This window comes from Arctopsyche grandis, chromosome 12, assembly GCF_051622035.1.
Source record: "Arctopsyche grandis isolate Sample6627 chromosome 12, ASM5162203v2, whole genome shotgun sequence".
Classification (NCBI taxonomy): domain Eukaryota; kingdom Metazoa; phylum Arthropoda; class Insecta; order Trichoptera; family Hydropsychidae; genus Arctopsyche; species Arctopsyche grandis.
The window spans coordinates 3,834,315-3,854,323 of record NC_135366.1 but is presented as its reverse complement, the minus strand read 5'-3'; the positions used below and the strand labels follow the sequence as shown (position 1 = coordinate 3,854,323).

The 20,009-nt window shown below is 35.2% G+C and overlaps 4 protein-coding genes across 6 annotated transcripts in view; 2 read left to right on the top strand and 2 right to left on the bottom strand.

Annotated features, from left to right (window-relative positions):
• The window catches only part of mip40 (Myb-interacting protein 40), a 237,704-nt gene that overhangs the window by 192,429 nt on the left and 25,266 nt on the right, over positions 1–20,009 (top strand). The window lies entirely within an intron of this gene.
• LOC143919980 (uncharacterized) lies at positions 1,497–11,074 on the bottom strand. 2 transcript variants are annotated; one of them, XR_013261291.1, is made up of 7 exons: positions 10,274–11,074; positions 9,991–10,197; positions 9,542–9,677; positions 7,699–7,812; positions 7,535–7,626; positions 3,390–3,532; positions 1,520–2,243 (listed from the first exon to the last, which is right to left on the bottom strand). XR_013261291.1 is itself a non-coding variant. In XM_077442629.1 (5 exons), exons 1-5 carry the CDS (start codon positions 10,391–10,393, stop codon positions 1,666–1,668), a joined length of 1,155 nt encoding a protein of 384 aa, XP_077298755.1. In that variant the 5' UTR covers positions 10,394–11,074; the 3' UTR covers positions 1,497–1,665. The 2 variants fall into 2 exon arrangements, 1 of the variants encoding a protein (XP_077298755.1); XM_077442629.1 differs by lacking the exons at positions 3,390–3,532; positions 7,535–7,626 and having other exon boundaries at positions 1,497–2,243.
• On the bottom strand, positions 12,205–14,091 carry LOC143919853 (uncharacterized). The gene is made up of 3 exons (XM_077442404.1): positions 13,870–14,091; positions 13,558–13,788; positions 12,205–13,478 (listed from the first exon to the last, which is right to left on the bottom strand). Exons 1-3 carry the CDS (start codon positions 13,981–13,983, stop codon positions 12,219–12,221), a joined length of 1,605 nt encoding a protein of 534 aa, XP_077298530.1. The 5' UTR covers positions 13,984–14,091; the 3' UTR covers positions 12,205–12,218.
• Positions 15,689–19,508, top strand: LOC143919962 (uncharacterized). Of its 2 annotated transcripts, XR_013261289.1 has the most exons (5): positions 15,751–15,967; positions 16,047–16,280; positions 16,862–17,119; positions 17,959–18,295; positions 18,715–19,507. XR_013261289.1 is itself a non-coding variant. In XM_077442586.1 (4 exons), the coding sequence occupies exons 1-4, from the start codon at positions 15,854–15,856 to the stop codon at positions 19,235–19,237; spliced, it is 2,859 nt and encodes a 952-aa protein (XP_077298712.1). In that variant the 5' UTR covers positions 15,689–15,853; the 3' UTR covers positions 19,238–19,508. The 2 variants fall into 2 exon arrangements, 1 of the variants encoding a protein (XP_077298712.1); XM_077442586.1 differs by adding an exon at positions 16,608–16,742 and having other exon boundaries at positions 15,689–15,967; positions 16,862–19,508.

The window sequence follows — 20,009 nt, the reverse complement described above, 5'->3', positions numbered from 1 at the left end:
ATGTCAAGTGATCATTTTTTCCAAATTCAAAACCAGGACATTTACAGCACGAATAAAAGTTGCTCAATATATTTTTTTGAAACGTTTATTATGAGTATAACAAAATTACATTTAAATGATAAAAAGCAAAAAGAATCCAATCGATAGATCATACAACATAGTACAGGATTTTGATAGCCATAATAAGTTATAATTGTATAAAAGTGACAAACATTAAATTACAACAAAAGAATGTGAAAAGGTATATACTTAAGTACATGTTAAACAAAAGTTATAAAAAATTAATCCCCATCATCATAATTCCCTGTACACAGCAATAATGATTCCAAACTCCTTTTCCTTGACTGGTTGGTAGTCTGTTGAAATTGTGGCGGCTCGCTATACGACATGGTCGAGTTTGGTCACCTTCCTGCGAGTGGGGACCAACTCGGCTGGGTTCGGAGAGCGGCTACTCACTCTGCCTTCAGCTGTCATAAATAAAACATGTGCATTCAACATGCCAGTCGTCTCATTCGTTCATTCCCCATAGAAAATAGTTCTAAGTTCAAGTGGATAATTCTAGATGCGGTTTCTTCTACTTCTACGACCACTTGTAACTTCAAATTGATGGAACAACTCATTGCACAAACTATGTATTTGAATTGAATAGTATCTGGCATAGCTTTTTCGAACCGAAACCATTTAATATTTAGCCACTTGACAGTTTGACCGTCAACATCCTCTTTGACATTTTTCAACATTGTGGATGTCAAGTCTTTGAAGTCTCTATGCTCCATACGGTTATCGACATATGGACAGAGTTTTCGTCCATCCATTCATATCAGTAAGCCCCATTCGTTAGTGCTGTATATTTGTTGTGCCTCCTAGCCAGTTTTCTCTGTTCCTAGCACGTTCGATCGTAGAGTGAATTGAGTCAGACTCCAAACATGAGACTCCATCAACTTTATATCAATAAACTTCATATTCTCTAAAGTATTCACTGCATACAACATTAAACGCAACCACCGAGTCAGCAGTATGGCTCGGCGTTGCATTTATGTTTATCATCCTACCCGCTGTCACAAATATTTGAATTTGATTTATGTACAATATGTAAAAATTTATGTACAAGTCTAAATCCATAGATGTCTCAATGGATTAATTAATTAATTGTTAATTTCGTGTCCTTCAGCCTCTCGAGATACAGTGATTTATGTAATAAAAATGCTGCAATGTTTGTAATTAATTGTCTAGGAAGGCGCATTTGGGTCTACCTGTCACGCCTTCCTGGTATATATATATATATATATATATATATATATATATATATATATATATATATATATATATATATATATATATATATATATATATATATATATATATATATATATATATATGTAAAATAAAAATAAATTACAGCAGCAACATACTGGTTCTGATTTTGACCTCCACAGATGTCAGAAAAACTGACATGACTTACACTTTTGGGAAGACAAGAAAGGTACTTCAGATATGAATGAAAAATCTGCCTGTATTTGAAATTCTTTACAGCTGCCACATTGTTAGAGTGACAGTATTCATCTCTGTACAGTCTATACAATAACGAGATACATATTTAAATTAGACTGTAAGTAAAGCTTAGTAGGATCCCTGTGGCAATAATGTGACTCCATATATAATACTTCACTTAAGAAAGCTATCATTATGAGGCTGTTTTCCTTTTCCCCGATCTCTACCTGTGTAACAGTTACTGTTTACTTTATTTTTAAGTGACAAATCTATTACTTGGAAGCTGATTCCAAAAGTTGCACAAATGAATTTCAAGCAAACCCGTTTATGTTCACCTAATTGATCCGGTAAGTAATAATATTTAGAGATTGATCTTGGCTTTAGTGTTTCTTGACCACGTTGCCGAAATCTTTCAACAGGCTTCATTTTGACTATGGAGCAAATGTATGACTTTTGCCGTGCAGGATCAGCGAGACTCCAGTATTCATTGCAGAGCATGTTTTGATCTTCAATGGAGAAGTTATCTGAACACCGAAATCGACATTTTGAGCAATCCACACGCTTGGGCTCTTTTGCAGACACGGGTTGTCCCCTACAGTTTAAATATGTTTTCCCAGCCTTTCGATTTTCCTGGCGAATTACTCTAGTATTACACTGTGTTTGGTTTGCTGGTCTTCTTTTGGGAACTTTCACAACATTTTCACTGTTCTGGTTGGATGAATAGTATGCGGTATTATAAATGGTATCTCCATCTAAAAAAATACAAAATTATAAATAATTATACTAGAACAAGAACATATTATTTTTGTCGTGATGTATTTATTATAGAGATTATAGATCTAAATAAAGTAGTATCACATTTATGATAATATAACTGCATCAGTGATTAGAAGTACTTGTAGCTAATAATGATAGAGTATGAACTACAATATAATAACCAGCAGAATAGACTAGTGGTTAGCATATGATGCTTTGAGCAAAGTGGTCACGGGTTCAAATCCCACTGGTTTCTGCTGACCAGACCTTGGATTTGTGACTCCAGCTCGATCGTTTCCTATCACAGTTTGCCAATTTATCTTATTTTCATTGAAACGGTTCCAACAAATCAGCAACCTTACCCACTTTCTTGCAAATCTCGAGTTTTCAGCAATCTCGAAATTCGCTGAATTGTATAAAATGCTGCAAATTTACAAATTTGACCATATATATACATATATAGTCTCTGTGGGTGTTAATTGATATATATGTAGGGTTGGAATTGAACGAAAGGCTGATGTATGGGCTATGGAGTATGTTACGACTGATTGTGAGAAGGGGATAAAAAGGGGCAGATATGTAATGGTTAGTCGCAGTTGGACCTGTGCTCCGCGAGATTGGTCGCTAAGCCTCCGCACGTATCGTCTTAATAAGCAACATGACTGAAAACGCACGTGTTTGATCTTCACCTCAACCGCCACATCCCAACCGTGGTCCTGAACAGCGTCATCTGTCAGGATTCTCTACCACAGAGCATCGTAACCTCTGGATATTCGCGGCACACATTGTTTACGACTTGTAGAGTTAGCCAGCTACGTACATACATATGTACTTCATCGACAGTCGCTAGTTATTCCGTATATGCATAGGGACAAAACAGTAACCAAAATCGGTTTTCTCCCTCACACGCGATCTCACTCGCACGCATTAGGCCGAAGTGCTGTTCGAAGAACACATATTACCGCGGTGCACAGGCTACGATGCTCTGCTCTACCACATGTATTTACTTTGTATAATACTAATAATACTCGTATCAAATGTACGTACAATGTTTCTAACCAGGAAGGCGCATTGGTATTACCTGTTAGGCCTTCCTGGTATAAATTGAAAATAAATGGAATGAAAAATCAGTCCCACCGTACCTAAAGCAGGAGGTATCATTAATTCAACATTCATATTTATTGATTCGCTAGTAGTATCATTAGATAATGCTTTATATGATGATGAATCAACACAAGGTTTATCGATTCCACTCGAAACTGTACCATTCATTTCATTTATATTGCTGTCGGTTCCCTCATCACTGAGGATCGTGACTATGATGTGCGGTCAACCAGCTGCCTCCATTCAGTTCTAAATTCGGCCAGGCGAAGACTTGCTACCGTGGAAGCGCCCGTCGCTGCAGATACTTGGTCAGTCCAGCGTGCGGGGGATCTGCCTCTGGCTCTTCTGCCTTCGACGCTACCAACCACAACCAACCGCTCCAGGCTCTCCTCACCTCTTCGTGCAATGTGGCCGAAGAACTGCAATATACGTTTCAGGCATATTGTTGACAATCTATCCTTGATTTTCAATTCTTCAAGAATAGACACATTCGTGCGTTTGTCGGTCCAAGGCACGCGCAGTAGCCGTCTCCAGGACCACATCTCGAAGGCATCGATTCTCCGTCTATCCGCCGCCTTCATGGTCCACGTCTCGACACCATAAAGGCAGACAGAAAAAACGAGACTCTTCACGAGACGGATTTTGACAGCAGTTGTAATGGCTCTATTCTTCCAAATCTTCGTTAGTTGTGACATTGCCGATTTTGCTAATGTAATCCGGCGCCGTATTTCCAATTCGCTGCCGCCGTTGTTAGATATGAGTGACCCCAGATAGACAAAATTATCAACCACATCTATACCGTTTAAAGCTGAGTTGTTGTTTTGCAGCTGTTGGTGACGGTCAATTATCAAAATTTTTGTTTTGGGGCGGTTTATCTGGAGGCCAAGCACATTACTCTCTGTCTCAACACGACGGATCAGTTCGGCCATTTCTTCATGATTATTAGCTATGAGCGTTGTGTCATCCGCATACCGAAGATTGGATAGTTTTTTTCCACCAATGGACACTCCACCCTTCCAACCATCCAGTGCTCTACGCATTATATACTCTCCATATATATTAAATAGGTCTGGAGATAATATACACCCTTGCCTTACTCCACGTTGTACTCGAAAATTTGTCGAGTTTAGCGAATTGATTCGAACTACTGCATTGTTATCATTATACAAGTTATGTATTATCTTTACAAGATGCATGGGGACTCCCATGTCCAGTAGAACTTTCCACAGATAGTCCCAGTTCACAAAGTCAAAAGCTTTTTTATAGTCTATAAAACAAAGAACGGCTGGAGTTTGAAACTCCCGACATTTTTCAATGAGTTGACGTATATTCAGTATTTGTTCCCTCGTCCCTTTGCCTTTTACAAACCCTGCTTGTTCGTTCGGTATTTGCCATCCAAGGTAACTGCTCAAACGATCTTTAATTATATACAGCAATACTTTACTAGAGTGCGATATTAAGGCTAAGGTCCTGTAATTCTCGCATTTTTTTGTAGATCCTTTCTTGTGTAAGGGAATGAATATTGAATTGACCCAATCTTTCGGCCATACTCCGTTTACCCAGATCTTGTTGCACATATTACATAGCGCCTTTATCGCAGTTTCACCAAGCTCTTTCAGAAGTTCAGCTTGTATACCATCGCTGCCAGGAGACTTTTTACATTTCAGTTTCTTTATGGCATTTACAACTTCAGATGTCAAGATGTCAGGCTCCCTGACATCATCAATTAGGGAAACAATTGAGGTCGACGAACTACCACTGTACAATTCCGAACAGTATTCTTTCCATCGGTTGAGTATCACATCAATATCTGTAAGCGTGTTTCCAAATTGATCATCTATTGTCCAAGTTTTGGGTGAAAATTTTTGAGTGACGATTTTTACTTTGTGAAAAATATCCCTTGCCTGATTCTTTAATGCGTGTTTTTCTATCTCCTCACATATGTCATTTATATATTTAGCTTTATCCCGCCTACAACTCCTTTGAATATCTTTATGTAATATTGCATACCTTTCAAGATATTCTGTCGATGTTATGCCAGTTTGTTTAAGTCTTTTACGTTCTTTTATCTTAACCCAAGTTGAATCAGAGATAAAAGACTTACGATGTTCATTTTGCGGTGTTTGATGTTTTCTGGCATACCGAATTATGAGATCTTTAAAAATTTTCCAAGACTCTTCTACATCTACATTAGGATTTATTTGGAATTCTGCATCTTTTTCTCTGATTACATTGCCAAAATTAATTACATCATCATTGGTGAGTTTAATTGCTTTATTTTGATGTCTTTTAATCATTTTCAATTTCAGTCGAAATTTAGCAACAAGTAAGTTATGGTCCGATCCGCAATCTGCACCTGGATATGTTTTGACGTTATGTATCGATGATTTCCATCTAGAATTTATTAATACATAATCGATTTGGTTGCGGTGACGATCCCCAGGAGATATCCAAGTGTACAATCGCCTAGGATGATGTTGAAACCAAGTATTCATAATGGACATTTTATTTTCAATGCAGAAACTTATAAGTTTCTCTCCTCTCTCATTTTGAATACCCAATCCATATTTACCTACTATGTTATCAATGTTGCTATTATTACCGACTTTGGCATTAAAATCACCAAGAATGATGGTCATTTCTTTGTTTGAGATATTTGACAATGTATCGAGTAGTGAAGCATAGAACGCATTTATTTTAATATCTTCGGCATCTGCAGTAGGAGCATATATTTGAAGGATGTTTAGTTTATACGGATGCGTGTTGAGTTTTAAGTGTATAAGTCTGTCACTTATGGGGTTGTAGCCAATTAGTGCACTGGTTAATTTAGATGCTAAGATCACCGCGACACCGCTATGTGACGAATCTTGGTTACCAGAAAAATATATCGTATTTCCATTTGAAGTTTTATAATGGCCGTTGTTCTTCCAGTGCGTTTCCGAGATTCCGAGTATATCTAGCCCATGACTGTACATCTCTTTCTCAACAACCAGTGTTTTCCCAGGATTCAGGAGTCCTCTAACGTTCCAAGTACCTATTTTGGATTTGTTCCGTAAAGTTTCTCCAGTCGCATATTTTCCACATGATGCCTGGTGAGTCACATGCATGTGGCCAGTAGCCAATTTCACACCGTGAGACCTGGAACCTCGAAGGCGCCGGGTGTCAGCCGGAGAGTCAGACTTCTTCACACTTTTATTTTTGTACATCATAGTTATCTTGGGAGAATACTGCAGTGGATTCCCACTTCCTTCTACAGCGCAGTAAATGTTTTGACATCTTATACTGGCAGAGCTGCTGCCCACTACCAGGGATTTATTATAGAGTTTCCTTCTCTGTCAAAGATGATACGGTACCTTTGAAAACCGGGTTGTGCTTTTGTTAAGCGGCGGCACTTACTCGCCGCTGACCTGAGACCGTCATAGTGTTGTGTGACATTTTATAGAGTGAAACTTACCACGGATTCACTCATCACCACTCTTATCTCAGCGCTCCTTGTCCAGGACCACCATGTCGCCATGGCAGTTGACTGCAAGAGTCGTTCCCCTATTTGCAACTTGGGGACCTGAGCGGTTGCATGGAGCTCTGCTCTGAGCTTATTAATTACTCCGTGCGGACGGACGTGTGTTTCCATTTATGATATATTTACATATATAGACAGTTTATTCACAATCATAATATTTATGAAATTAGTACCAAACAATAACGTTAACGTTGAGTACAAGTATCCAATATCAAATATTAAATTATCAAAACTAAATATTAAATAATTCAACACTCAATATTAAATAATCAATTATGAAATAATTCAACATTAAATATCAAACCATTCACTCAATATTAAATATGAAATAATTCAACGTTAAATATTATCAATACTATCATTAATAAATCAATCGACGTTAATAGTAAATTATTATCAAAAGAAATGTGATCGAAATTATGTGGGTAATTATGTAAATATGAAAATATTATAAATTTAAATTCCATTTAAAAAATATGAAATCAAGCATAGGTAATGATTCTGAATATGTACTAACTTGCGAGGCGCCAGAAGAGCTACATACTCATCCCAGCACCTCCTCTTTAGCTCCAATTTAACACAAAATTCTACATACTTATCGGGAACAACACACAAACACACGTCCGCACCGAGCGTATATATATATATCATTTCATTTAAAACAGGAGAATCATTCTTATGCAAAACGGTAGTATCCATTACAATTTCATTAACATGATATTCAAATGGTTGTAAATCAATTATCTGCTCATCGCCTGTACATATTTCATGTCTAATCAATAACATGATGCATAATACTATTTATAAAAAAAAACACAAAAGTGTACCTGACGGAAATGGCCTCATTGATTCATCGTAAATGTTTTTGTCATTCACATTAGAGATAATTTCATCGGAAAGTAGTGGTAATATTGAAGGTCTTTCAATAATTTGGACATTATCTAAAAGTAATATAATGTAAATAAATTCGACATCAAGAACTTTTATTTATTTGATACATTTCAGTAAGAAAACACGTTAAATAATTTAAACATTTTAATTACACTTGCCTGATGGAGCTTTCAATTTAGACGTTTGTTGAAGTTTTAATAATTGTAACATACTTCTTGCACTTTCTTACAAATGTTTAATATTTATAATAAAGCAGTGACTATTACGATTGTTGTAAATTTGTATGCGTATGAAAATAACAATTTAAACTAAAAAATGCAAAGGAGGTATGTAAAAACCCAACGAACATATCCAATCACAACAATGAAAAGAATGTTTATAAGTAATTGTAAAAACTCAAGTGTCCTGTGTAGTCACAGTGTGAACACGAATTTGCTTGTATAAATGTTGCATATCTGGACATGCAATATATTTGCACACCGTACTTCTTTTAGTTTTATGTTAAAATATTGTAAGTTACATACATCTTTTTTGCATGAAAATATGGACATATTATATATTTGAATAAGGAAAAGCTTTCTGCTGACATACCTTCAGCAAACACTTGAATTGGCACATTAAAGGTATTTGTGGAGAAAGATGGATTCGACGAAGAGTTCATTTACAATGCTGAAGACACCGGTTTAAATTGGAAGAAACTAGCCAACAAATCTTTAGCATCAGGACGTGAAACTACTGCACCAGGGCACAAATCTACCTCAGTGGAACAAGATGAAGAAGACGATGAGGACATTTACAAGGGGGATATTGGTCCTACACATTCTGAAGCTTTTCAGTGCTTAGATGTTGCCATGAAGTTTGAAAGCCTAGAAGAATTTAACTAGGGACAACTTATGTGTCTTAAAATTATTCGCGATTTGGTAACCATAATTGAATTACTTAACAAAGAATAATTTAATATCGATCTTCATGTTATTATATATGTATGTAAATCTAGGCAAATAAAAATGATTCATACTGAACGTACTAGTCTTCCGTTGTCAATTGTGATTTTTTCGATTATCTGGACTATTTTCATCCGCAATTAGTCCAGATAATCGAGGTTCTACTGTATTCACAATTTCTCACAAAATATTTTGTGCAAATTGTACATTTTAACCGTTTGCCCGCGGCCGTCTTCTATGGAAGCTTTGGGCGACAAGTCTGTAGCGCGGCTGTCTTCCATAGAATTTCTGAACTTTGCACGGGATTTTGAGCCTTATATGCGCCTATTTCAACTGTTTTAAGGTTCAAAATTGGTTGAATATATTATATTACTGAGAGTTGAATGCCATCTATTCAATTTGCTTAAAATGAATATATACCAGTCAAAAATTAGTTTTTTGTGGAACCATACTGAAACCTCGTTTATGTGACGTCACGTCTTCATACAATTATGAAGAATGATTATTTGACAATTAATCCAAAATTACGACATATATTATGTATGTTATTGTTTAAAATAATACTTTATGTGCTAATTAACATATCTGGTTACTTGGGTAAATATTAAAATCTGTATTTAAGGTCGAAAACTCGATTGCCAAATTCGCGAAAAAGGTGCCGCGTACAGGGCTTGTTCGCTATATTTATTGCCGCGGGCAAGGGTTAAAGTATTTTCTCTATTATGAAATTTCATGTGACAATTTAAGCTTTTTGAAAGGTTTCCTATAGTATTTATGATACTTTGTACAAATATCTAAATCTTCGTCCTACAACAAAACTTAGAAATCAACTCACATTTAAATGGTCGTTTTCCAGTATGGTATTTCATATGTATTGTGAATTCATTATTATTCGTAAAAGATTTTGAACATATTCCGCATTTGAAAGGCCGTACCCCACCTTGTTTTGAAAGCGTTTCAATTGTATTGATCTAAAAGATAAAGAACTCGATCAAAAATATACCGAAATATTAATCAAAAATACTGTACCTTCCAAGGTAATGGTACCGTTCTCCATCCAGCACCCGAAGCTCTTCGGTTTCATTACTACTATTATCCCAATACCCATCACTTATTGTTATTTAGACAATTTACAAATAGAGCTTGGAAGTTGGAGCTTATATTTTAAATAAAAGATCAAAACAAATTTATCTTATTAGCATTTTAATGAAAAAACTGCTGGAATGGATGGAGAATGGTACCGTTACTATACCAAACATGAAAACAATTTCAATGTAGTGTTACCTTGCCGATATTTGGATCCTCAATATCGTCCTCCCAAATTAAATCCTCGAGCAAAACTTCCTCTGTTTTAAAATCAGGGTTTTGGATTGACCTGTGACGGGCTTTCTCATCACTTAGTTTACAGATTTGTTTAAAATTTGTCAGTAATCTCAAGTTAACATCACACGGTGAGCATATTGAATCAGGCAGTTCATTGTGTTTTGTCATCTGTTAGAGGAATATTAACAAATATATAATTTCATAGAAATATGTACATACATGGCCGTAGACTGTATCAACTAGCCTGTAAGAGACAGCATCTTGAGATGCGATCCTGCAACTCCACGGAGTTTGAGTTTGGTTTATTAAAGATATGAACGGGAAATTCGGCTGAAATAGGACTCAAGCACAGACGACACTCCATCGTGTTTCTATAATCCTGTGCTTTCTCGTTGAAGCTTTGACAACAAATTAAAGAATGACATTTGCGGATACCAACTGTCAAACAGAACCGAGGCTGTCGCAATCGATAGACTATTTGTCTTTATAGAGTGAGCGAATTAAAACATTCACCGCGGATTCTACTTTAGCTATATACATAATGGTGATATCTGTAAATTGATAGCATTTAAGTGTGTTTTAAACCTGTTATTTGGTAAACGGATTATTGCGCAAATTGCGATCGTGCGCACGACAATCGTTGCCACAAAACTCGCGAATACGGAATATCTGGCACTCGAGTTCTCGTTAGTACAATATTTCGCGTGTATAGCTTTCGATTGACGGAGTTTTGGGTGCCAGATGTTCCGTGATCGGTTTTTGCGGAATAATTACCGAACCCTATTATTTACGCATACATTATTAGTAGACTGCGGATAGACCCCGTGCTTTTTCCAGGAATCGGGGCGGTTTAGCTCTATTTACAAAGCTAGAGTCCAAAAAAAAAAACGTTCGGCGAACCTTTAACAATGCATTTACAACAATTGAACAATACGCGGCACCCTCTGGGTCCTTAAATATAAAATACCAATAGAAAAATGAAATAAAATTTTCAATAGATGGCGCTAAATGCTCAGAAACTGGGCTAGAGAAAACATTTGGTAGCAAACAGTGTGTATATATATAGATATATATATTTTTTTTATTTTATGACAACACATACCAAGAAGGCATTACAGGCAACCCCAATGCGCCTTCCTGGCCAATTACAAATATTGCAGCATTTTTCATTATATAAGTAACTGAATTACGAGACACTGAAAAACTCGCAAATCTATGAGACATCTATCAAATCGTACACAAACTTATTTATTGCACATTAATCAAACATAAATTATTGGTGACATATTGTATATATAGAGGCTGTTTATTTTGTTATCATATTCGTACATTTTGTTGGCAGTGTTTTAGCTGTGACGTATTTTGATCGAATTTTTTTCAAATACCTTTTAAATATATTTAATTGTTTAATATGAAAAAAAAATGGTAAAAACTATCTATCTATCTACATATAAACAATATAAAAGACCAATAGAAAAATTAAATAAATTTTCAATACATGGCGCTAAATGCTCAGAAACTGACCTAGAGGAAACATTGGTAGCAAACAGTATATATATATATATATATATATATATATATATATATATATATATATATATATATATATATATATACATATATATATATATATATATATATATATATATATATATATATATATATATATATAGTTCTTAAAAATTGAAGTATCTCGAGGGTGGGCGGCACAATTGTCTACAAACAGTAGTATTTTACGCCCCTGAGCACTAATAGAGGAATCAAGATTTCTCAAGAGAGCCATAAAAATATTGGTGGTCATCCATGAGTTCTTGTTGGCGTGGTATTTTATGGGAAGTGTTTTTATGTTCTTAAAACATCGGGACTTCAGCGATTTTCCAATAACAATAGGCTGCATTTTGTCGTTAGGAATACGGAGAAATATACAACAAAAACGGTCAATCGGGATAATATTTGTGACGGGACCATAATATTTAGACGATATATCGGGGAACGGTTAATGCAGGATTATTTAACATTGTTCTTATGTGTGTTTGACGGGACTATAAAAAAATGAACGATCCATGCGGTTAAACGTATTATCCGAGAACGGTTGATCGGGGTTCCACTGTATGCATGTATAATGTATTCTTTCGTGATATAATTAGATATGTATGAGATTTTGGTATTTTTTTTCCCTAAGTAACATTTTAAATATACTCTAAATTTTGGGGTTGATCTTGGTGGTGAAATTTAGTATGCTTTGTTAATTCACAATTCCTTACAAAACATTTTGAGCAGATCTGACACTTGAATGGTTTCTCTCCAGTGTGGCGTCTCGTGTGTGTCTCTAGTTCGCTATTTCTTGAAAATAGTCTGAAACAGACTTCACATTTAAAGGATCTATTTCTAGCGTGCTGTTTTATGTGCGATTTTAATTTATTACGATTTGTGAATAATTTTGGACAGATTGCACATTTGAAAGGTTTTTCATTGGTGTGAAAATTCACGTGCTGTCTTAAATCGCGGTTTCTAACAAAACATTTTGTACATTTCGTACATTTGTAATTTTTCTCACCAGTGTGACATTTCATGTGATGATTTAAATTGCCCTTTTCGACAAAACTTTTTGGACAGAGTTCGCATTTGAATGGTTTTTCCCCAGTGTGATAAGTCATATGTTTGGATAAATCACCATTTCTTTTGAAACATTTTGAACATACTTTACACGCGAAAGGTTTTTCTCCGTTGTGATATTTCATATGTGTTTTCAAGTAACTGTTGCGGAGAAAATACTTCGAACATATTTCACATTTGAAAGTTTTCTCTCCGGTATGACAAATGGTGTGTGCCGTCAATTGAAAACGTGTTACAAAACATTTCGAGCAGATTTCACACTTAAACGGCTTCTCTCCGTTGTGCGATTTCAGATGTATATTTAAATGGGTGCTGCGACGGAAAAATTTCGGACAGATCTTGCATTTGAAAGGTTTTTCCCCGTAATGATACTTCATATGTGTTATCAATTCGTATTTCTTAACGAAACATTTTGAGCAGACTTCACATTTGAAATCTTTTTCTTCAATGTGGAATTTCATATGTGCCGTTAATTGATATTTCCTCGAAAAACATTTTGAGCAGATTTCACATTTGAAAGGTTTTTCTCCAGTGTGACATTTCCTATGAACAATTAAGCTCGCTTTTCTCGAATAGCATTTCGAGCAGATTTCGCATTTGAAAGAGTTTTCTCCTTTATCTTGCTTTTGATGTCTAATTAAACACATCCCAATGTGTGATATTAATTCAGATTTATTAATAAATCTTTTAGCACAGTAGTTACACTCAAATTTTAAATTTTCTCTATAGCTTTCATCTGAACACATATTCGTTGGAAATACTAATGAAGAAGCTTTAGCTTTATTAACACTTTTGTTAATACAATCATTCGAAACAGTTTTTGCCATATTCATCTGAAAAATTAAATGGCCAATCTATTAATGACAAACATAATTCATTGCTTACAAATTTACGAAAAGACATTGAAATCACCATTGAATATCTTCCTTCAGTATTATCTGGTCTATGTGACGATGAGCCTTCATCTTCCCAAACCAAGTCATCAAGTAAAATTTCTTCTGTCTTAAAATCTAAACATTGAAACGATTTCTGTTGACCATTTTCAGCATTTTGTCTACAGATATTTTTGAAATCTGTAAACATTTCTAAGTTGAAATCACACGATGAGCATATTGTGTGGGACAGCGTGTCATATTTTCTCACCTACGATGAAAACGTAAATTTAAGGTAGTAATGTAATTTCATCACGATAAGTATATATCAATTAAAATAGAGACGACTAACCTGTATATGACAGCAATTCCAAATGCGCTCTTGCAGTTTCAGAGAATCCGTCTTTTCATATATAGAAACGGAAGATTCAGCTGTCATGGATGAGAGGCAAAGTCGGCACTTCATTGTGCTACAAATAAGCTATTCCAATATATTCAATAAGTTGTTTGTTTACATTTCAAATTGTCAGAATTTCTACTAGCACATGACAGCTGACAGCAACTTCGCCAACTTACGAAAAAAGTAGCTAGGTAAATTATGCGATAATATATTATATCAAATAGTATATTTCCCTCGTTTGAAATAAGATTATAATGTAATAGTTATAATATTATTTATGTGAAATCAAGTGGCCGACGATTGTAGTGTTCCTTCTAGCTAGAATTTTTTTATGAAAATATAAAAAAATTGAATTTCCATATGAAATACCACACTGGGGATAAACCTTTTGTTCAGACCAATTGCCGTATGGTCGGCTTTCGTGGCCTTACGACCCACGAACTGTCCTATGTTTTTTGGTGCTGGCAGCCCTGGTCAGCCAGCGACCACTCTCCCGCTCCAACCGACGTCGCTTGAACACTGCTTCTAAGCGGCTCGTTTTCCTCGCTCCCGAATCACCAGTTTGAGACTGGTGATGTTTGACGATACTTGGAGACCAGCTCCAGTATTCGTCCGGGGTGTAATGAGGAAGCCTGATCTGTCTTCGTCCCGAAGGCAGACGACACGTAACCGCGTGTGTTGGGTGAGGTTTGGTGCATAGCCTCAAGCTACACAAGGGAAGGGGGGGGGCGGCCGGGGTGTTTCAGTTCCGGATCCCCATTACTGTTTTAATTCCGGATCCCGATTTTCAATTCTAGTTCCTGATTCCTTTTTCATTTTCGGTTTTGGATTCCTTTCAGTTACGGATACCGATTTCTGTTTTAGTTCCGCTTCCGATTAATTATTACTATACGCAGTGGTGTCACCCTAATGGTTTCCATAGGTTTCCGGAAACCCGTTATTTCATCTAAAAATACATATAATCTTTGTCAAAAATTATACATATCTTGAAAATTTAATAAACTTTCATGTAATCGTGACTTGGTCGAAAAAAATGAACATATTGTATATATTTTTAAAATAATTTTTTTGAAAAAAAATTTGGAAACCTGTTGTTCCAAAATTGGGGTAACACCACACTATACGTATTGTAACTTTATTTTTAATCACGTATCAATTTGTTTCCGAAACCACCCGTTGAAATTTCAACGGACATAAATCTAGTATTATATAATAGCTGAAGTCGGCATGCGTTGCGATGCCACTCATTCTGTTTTCCCGTTTTTGGGCAATATTTTCTTCAGAAAAAATCGCAGGCAAGCACACAATAACGCATGCGTTGCAATGCCACTCATTCTTGTTTTCCAGGGTACATGCCATTGTATCTACTTTGTACTAGTTGCACACGCTGCACAAAAAACGAAAATTTGTTTTTGAATTTCGAAATAAAAGCACGATTTTGTATGAAAATCAGTATTTTGGGCCAAAATTTAGAATAAAAATAGAAACGGCTATTATACTGATCAATGTTTAATAGCCGTTTAATATAAATACTGACCCTTCATATTTAAACACAGATAAAAAATGTAAACACCAAAAATATAGACCAATAAAATCAGCGCTGTGGATTCCGATCAAAATTCACCGATTATGACTCCAAACTCCGACTCCAACGATTTTAGTAAGGTGGACTTTTCTTGCCAACGCACAAATGCCTGGTTTCTCCAAGAGAAAATGATGGTTGGCAGCCATAGAAGAAGAATGCATTCTACTTCTATGTTGGAAGCCTTAATTTTATCACCCAACAATCTAGAAACCCCACTAGAGTCGTCACCAGCACCGTTTTCGTGTCAGCCTGGGAAGACCTCAATTCCAAACGTCCTAAGCGTCTACATATAGGCATCCATTGTCCACTATCCACTCTCCAAGAGTTTGTGCTTCTTCCTCCGAAGTAGCGATGGAGTGCAGACTTTGTCTCTGCTCTGCTCCAGCAGGGTCCTTCGTCTCCATCCACGACGACCCTCATCCACCGCGTTTGGTGCAGCGCATTTGGACCTGCTGTCAGCTGCGGGTCAGTCGCGTTGCACTTGAACCATTGCTATTGTAAATTCGCTACTCCTCGTAGTCGTCAATACCTTTCACATTTGCAGGTTAGGAAAGGAGACCATCTGCCAGATATGATATGCCTTTCTTGTGTCAACAATCTGGAATTGCTCGACAACTTTCGAAACTCTTGTTTTCTGAATGACACAACGTCGAGGGTGGAATTAGACAAGGATTTGAAAGTCAAGCCGGAGGAAGTTATGCTGGAAGATTTAATATGGGAAGATGAGTTGGGTGCTGATTGCCCACCCGATATCTCTAGTTCACCTGTTGATGCCGATGTAAGTAAATAGGATTCAAGTGCTTTAGATCGATTCTTAGCGAAACATTCAGTTGATCGAATATATATATTCACATTGGTATGCCAGTTGTAATAAAAGTCATCAACTTCATACAAATTGTATTAATGATATTTGAAAATATTAAAATATTTATGACGAAACTTATCACATATTCACAAAAGATTTGAAAACCAAAAATATTAAATATTTTCCTCAATTTCCAAAAAAGTTTCCAAAATACAATAATTTTTGAAAATAGACTTGAAATTGAAGAAAATACACTTGAAATTCAATAAAATGCAATTAAAACATATCGTTATCATACAGGAAACGTCGAGGCTGGAATTAGACAAGTATTTGAAAATCAAGCCGGAGGAAGTTTTGCTGGAAGATTTAATATGGGAAGATGAGCTGGATGCTCATTGCCCACCCGACATTTGTAGTTCACCAGTCGATGGCGAGGTAAGTAAATAGGTTTCTAGTGCTTTAGGTCGATTCTAAACAAATCGACATGTAAAATGACATCTAATCACACTATAAATATACATGTTTAATTGAATAACGTTCGGTTTATATTTTAGACACCTGGAAGAAAAAATACTTCGAGAGATAATGTGGCAGCAATAATAGATACCAATCCACACATTCTAGTGGAAGAATTAACATTTCGAAATGCTTTAGATAAGATGTGCTCTACAATTTCTGAATTGGATCATAAAATCAATAGTGTGACACAAAAAAACTCAGATACTCGAAGAAAGCTGCATTATTGTGACATTTGTTCAAAATCATTTAACAGGAAAGCTAAAGTAAGTGAACACATGAGTGTTCATACTGGGGTAAAGCCACTCAAATGTGATATTTGTTCAAAATCTTTTAACATAAAATATAAACTAAGTGAACACATGAGTGTTCATAGTGGAGTAAAGCCATACAAATGTGACGTTTGTTTCAAATCATTCAATAGACAATTTAAACTCAATTCACATATGCTTATTCATACTGGGGTAAAGTCGCACAAATGTGATATATGTTCAAAATCATTCCTTACAAAATCAAACCTCTATTCACACATAAAAATTCATACTGGGGTAAAGTCACACAAATGTGATATATGTTTAAAATCATTCCTTAGAAAATTGGAACTCAATTCACATATTTTTATTCATACTGGGGTAAAGCCATACAAATGTGATATATGTTTAAAATCATTCCTTAGAAAATTGGAACTCAATTCACATATGCTTATTCATACTGGGGTAAAGCCATACAAATGTGATATTTGTTCAAAATCATTCCGTACAAAATCAAACCTCTATTCACACATAAAAATTCATACTGGGGTAAAGTCACACAAATGTGATATATGTTCAAAATCATTCCTTACAAAATCATACCTCTCTTCACACATAAATATTCATACTGAGGTAAAGTCACACAAATGTGATATATGTTTAAAATCATTCCATAGAAAATTTGAACTCAATTTACATATGATTGTTCATACTGGGGTAAAGTCACACAAATGTGATATATGTTTAAAATCATTCCATAGAAAATTGGAACTCAATTTACATATGGTTATTCATAGTGGGGTCAAGCCATACAAATGTGATATTTGTTCAAAATCATTCTTTAGAAAAAATGTACTCAAAGCTCATATGAGTATTCATAGTAGGGTAAAGTCACACAAATGTGATATATGTTTAAAATCATTCCATAGAAAATTGGAACTCAATTTACATATGGTTATTCATAGTGGGGTCAAGCCATACAAATGTGATATTTGTTCAAAATCATTCTTTAGAAAAAATGTACTCAAAGCTCATGTGAGTATTCATAGTAGGATAAAGTCACACAAATGTGATATATGTTTAAAATCATTCCATAGAAAATTGGAACTCAATTTACATATGGTTATTCATGGTGGGGTCAAGCCATACAAATGTGACATTTGTTCAAAATCATTTCGTTCAAAGTATGAACTCTCCAAACACATGATTATGCATAGTGGAGTAAAGCCACTCAAATGTGATATTTGTTCAAAATCTTTTAACATAAAATATAAACTAAGTAAACACATGAGTGTTCATAGTGGAGTAAAGCCATACAAATGTGACGTTTGTTTCAAATCATTCAATAGACAATATAAACTCAATTCACATATGCTTATTCATACTGGGGTAAAGTCGCACAAATGTGATATATGTTCAAAATCATTCCTTAGAAAATCAAACCTCTATTCACACCTTAATATTCATACTGGGGTAAAGTCACACAAATGTGATATATGTTTAAAATCATTCCGTAGAAAATTGGAACTCAATTTACATATGGTTATTCATAGTGGGGTCAAGCCATACAAATGTGATATTTGTTCAAAATCATTCTTTAGAAAAAATGTACTCAAAGGTCATATGAGTATTCATAGTAGGGTAAAGTCACACAAATGTGATATATGTTTAAAATCATTCCATAGAAAATTGGAACTCAATTTACATATGGTTATTCATGGTGGGGTCAAGCCATACAAATGTGACATTTGTTCAAAATCATTTCGTTCAAAGTATGAACTCTCCAAACACATGATTATGCATAGTGGAGTAAAGTCACACAAATGTGACATTTGTTCAAAATCATTCCTTTGGAAAAAGGGACTCACAGCTCATATGACTATGCATAGTGGGGTAAAGCCACACAAATGTGACATTTGTTCAAAATCATACCGTGGAAAGTATGAACTCACCATGCATATGAATATACATACTGGGCTAAAGCCACACAAATGTGCCATTTGTTCAAAATCATTCCATTCAAAACATCTACTCCGCATACACACACTTATTCATAGTGGAGTAAAGCCATACAAATGTAACGTTTGTTCAAAATCGTTTACTAGGAAAGGAACTCTTATTGGACATATTAAAATTCATAGTAGGGTTAAGTCACAAAAATAAAAATTTTTTACGTCAAAACAGGTCATTTTGGTCCCTTTATATTTCATCAAATTTGTGGCATTTTTTGTATTCGGATTAAAAGGTATGTACACAGGGAAGCACTCAAGTACTCTTATTTCCTAAATTAATAAGGCAAACATGAACAATTACAATTTTTGTAAAAGAACGTTTCATTAATACAAATATCCCTTGTAACTGAAATTGCCTTGAAAGTTACTCTTCTCATTTCCTTCGACTTACCTCTGTAAAATAAATTTGTATTGGATAATATAAAGGTGTATTTTCTTTTAAATTTATTTATTATTTGTACGATGTAAGGGAAAAAAAGCGCAGCAGGCGGAAACGTGTTGTTTGTGGATTGCAATAGCAATCCACAAGTAAATTTTAAAAGTCAACAAAACCGTTCAAAAACCGTATTCAAGACTAAGATTCGATTCAGTCTCACTTATTTGATGCTTCTTTGCACTGCTGCCATAATATTACAGTGAAATTATTTATATTTTATTTGTGCGGAAGGAACGAAAAATCGACGCATTTCCAGAGGAATGTTTTCATCAAAGATAACAAAAATCAAGATATTGAAGTCGAATCACGAATTGATTCGAATTCAGATGAAGAATTTCTCGGTAGCTATAGTGAAAATCAGAAACCTTTAAAGGACAATGAAAAATTTAATATGGCATTCAGTGCTAATATAAATAAAGGCGTAAAAATTTAGCCGACCTTATCTCACATCGGTTCGGTGATTACACTGAGCAACAAAAAATCACGT

What these genes read in the sequence shown, in the direction of transcription:
- LOC143919962 (XM_077442586.1), top strand. Translation starts at nt 15,854, where the DNA reads ATGGAGTGCAGACTTTGTCTCTGCTCTGCTCCAGCAGGGTCCTTCGTC. An exon ending in GGACCTGCTGTCAGCTGCGG is followed by an intron (nt 15,968 to 16,046) that starts GTCAGTCGCGTT and finishes TCACATTTGCAG; the next exon opens with GTTAGGAAAGGAGACCATCT. An exon ending in GTTCACCAGTCGATGGCGAG is followed by an intron (nt 16,743 to 16,861) that starts GTAAGTAAATAG and finishes TTTATATTTTAG; the next exon opens with ACACCTGGAAGAAAAAATAC.
- LOC143919853 (XM_077442404.1), bottom strand. Translation starts at nt 13,983, where the DNA reads ATGAAGTGCCGACTTTGCCTCTCATCCATGACAGCTGAATCTTCCGTT. An exon ending in GGAATTGCTGTCATATACAG is followed by an intron (nt 13,789 to 13,869) that starts GTTAGTCGTCTC and finishes TTTTCATCGTAG; the next exon opens with GTGAGAAAATATGACACGCT. An exon ending in CTGAAGGAAGATATTCAATG is followed by an intron (nt 13,479 to 13,557) that starts GTGATTTCAATG and finishes TTAATTTTTCAG; the next exon opens with ATGAATATGGCAAAAACTGT.
- LOC143919980 (XM_077442629.1), bottom strand. Translation starts at nt 10,393, where the DNA reads ATGGAGTGTCGTCTGTGCTTGAGTCCTATTTCAGCCGAATTTCCCGTT. An exon ending in CAAGATGCTGTCTCTTACAG is followed by an intron (nt 10,198 to 10,273) that starts GCTAGTTGATAC and finishes TTCCTCTAACAG; the next exon opens with ATGACAAAACACAATGAACT. An exon ending in TGGAAAACGACCATTTAAAT is followed by an intron (nt 7,813 to 9,541) that starts GTGAGTTGATTT and finishes TATTACTTTTAG; the next exon opens with ATAATGTCCAAATTATTGAA.